This window comes from Colobus angolensis, unplaced genomic scaffold, assembly GCF_000951035.1.
Source record: "Colobus angolensis palliatus isolate OR3802 unplaced genomic scaffold, Cang.pa_1.0 Scaffold126, whole genome shotgun sequence".
Classification (NCBI taxonomy): domain Eukaryota; kingdom Metazoa; phylum Chordata; class Mammalia; order Primates; family Cercopithecidae; genus Colobus; species Colobus angolensis.
This window is the reverse complement of record NW_012113808.1, coordinates 4,310,553-4,312,389: the sequence shown is the minus strand read 5'-3', so window position 1 is coordinate 4,312,389 and position 1,837 is coordinate 4,310,553. Positions and strand designations below refer to the sequence as shown.

Genomic DNA, 1,837 nt, shown 5'->3' with positions numbered 1-1,837 from the left:
TTTCTTTGAAATGTTATTTGTTTTAACCCAGTAAATACCAAGTGTTTACTATATTCATGTTCTGGGTAAACAAACATAAATAAAAAAAAAAAAAACTCTCCGTTCTGAAAGAGCTTGCATTTGAGAAGGAAAAGAAGATATAGGCATATACCTTACCGGCTGCCCCTCCAAATGATAAATGCCTCAATGGAGAGTGGCACCACCCTTCACCAGGGTGAAGACAAAAATTATGGGAGAGGCAGGTCAAGAAGGAAGGATCTGTGAAGGCCTCACAAAGACAAAATATTTGAGTCGAACCTTTAAATGAAAGTGAGATTTTGACTGCTGGACCTCAACGAGAGGTAAAATATAAACTGAAGTAGTTTGAAAACACTGTTGAAAAGTCAAATCATTAGAAGAATTAAAAAGGGTAACATAAAAGACATGCCATGTTCATTCCACTCAACCAAAAGAAGCACAACTTGATCACTTTCTTTTCCGAGTTGCTTTGATAATAGCTGACTCTAAGCCATTTTAGAAGGTCTTTCAAAGGGCTAAAATGGCAGTATTGACTACTTTGAACTTTTAATTACTTTGGTCTTAATAAATGAAACAGAGTTGGGATGCAGGAATCTGATTGAACAACTAATCCAGAAAATTGGATATAGTTGGTTTTTTTGTTTGTTTGTTATTTAGTTTTTATTTCATAATCATAAACTTAACTCTGCAATCCAGCTAGGCATGGGAGAGAACAAGGAAAACATGGAACCCAAAGGGAACTGCAGCGAGAGCACAAAGATTCTAGGATATTGCGAGCAAATGGGGTGGAGGGGTGCTCTCCTGAGCTACAGAAGGAATGGTCTGGTGGTTAAAATAAAACACAAGTCAAACTTATTCGAGTTGTCCACAGTCAGCAATGGTGATCTTCTTGCTGGTCTTGCCATTCCTGGACCCAAAGCGCTCCATGGCCTCCACAATATTCATGCCTTCTTTCACTTTGCCAAAGACCACATGCTTGCCATCCAACCACTCAGTCTTGGCAGTGCAGATGAAAAACTGGGAACCATTTGTGTTGGGTCCAGCATTTGCCATGGACAAGATGCCAGGACCTGTATGCTTTAGGATGAAGTTCTCATCTTCAAATTTCTCCCCATAGATGGACTTGCCACCAGTGCCATTATGGCGTGTGAAGTCACCACCCTGACACATAAACCCTGGAATAATTCTGTGAAAGCAGGAACCCTTATAACCAAATCCTTTCTCTCCAGTGCTCAGAGCACGAAAATTTTCTGCTGTCTTTGGAACCTTGTCTGCAAACAGCTCGAAGGAGACGCGGCCCAAGGGCTCGCCGTCGACGGCAATGTCGAAGAACACGGTAGGGTTGACCATGACTAGTAGTACAAGAATTTCCTCGGCGGCAGCGTCTGCAAAGCCAGTTGGTTTTATAAAACCTTGTCATTGGATCATTAAATTTGTTTAAATCTTACAGCTTCTTCAGAAAGAACTCCACAAGCTTTGGTCAAAGCTTCATTTCAATAGTCAGCCCAATTTATTTTGTTTCCGTTAAATTCAGATCCCACCATATGTACAATAATCTGTTAAATAGCTGGAGAGAAAAACACGTTTGCGCACACACTCGCCCACACGCTTTGTTCTCTGCTCTTAAGGAAGTTAACGTTTTGATGGAGGGAAGAATTTGTGTGCATAAAAAACGTATAGAGCAATAATATATTATTTAATAAAACACTAGATTAAATACAGTGTGGTGCCAAAATCTATAGTAAAAGACAGGCTCTGTGGGTGGAAGAGATGAAAGCAATCAAAACTAGAAAAGCTTGATTGAAGTTGGCAAAAGTAA

General features: G+C 40.0%; 1 protein-coding gene across 1 annotated transcript; it reads right to left on the bottom strand.

Annotated features, from left to right (window-relative positions):
• Positions 1 to 663: 663 nt before the first annotated feature.
• LOC105505505 (peptidyl-prolyl cis-trans isomerase A) lies at positions 664 to 1,408 on the bottom strand. The gene has a single exon (XM_011933345.1). The coding sequence runs from the start codon at positions 1,366 to 1,368 to the stop codon at positions 871 to 873; it is 498 nt and encodes a 165-aa protein (XP_011788735.1). The 5' UTR covers positions 1,369 to 1,408; the 3' UTR covers positions 664 to 870.
• Between the last annotated feature and the right edge of the window lie 429 nt (positions 1,409 to 1,837).

Excerpts from the sequence above, each read along its gene's own strand:
- LOC105505505 (XM_011933345.1), bottom strand. The coding sequence starts at position 1,368 with ATGGTCAACCCTACCGTGTTCTTCGACATTGCCGTCGACGGCGAGCCC.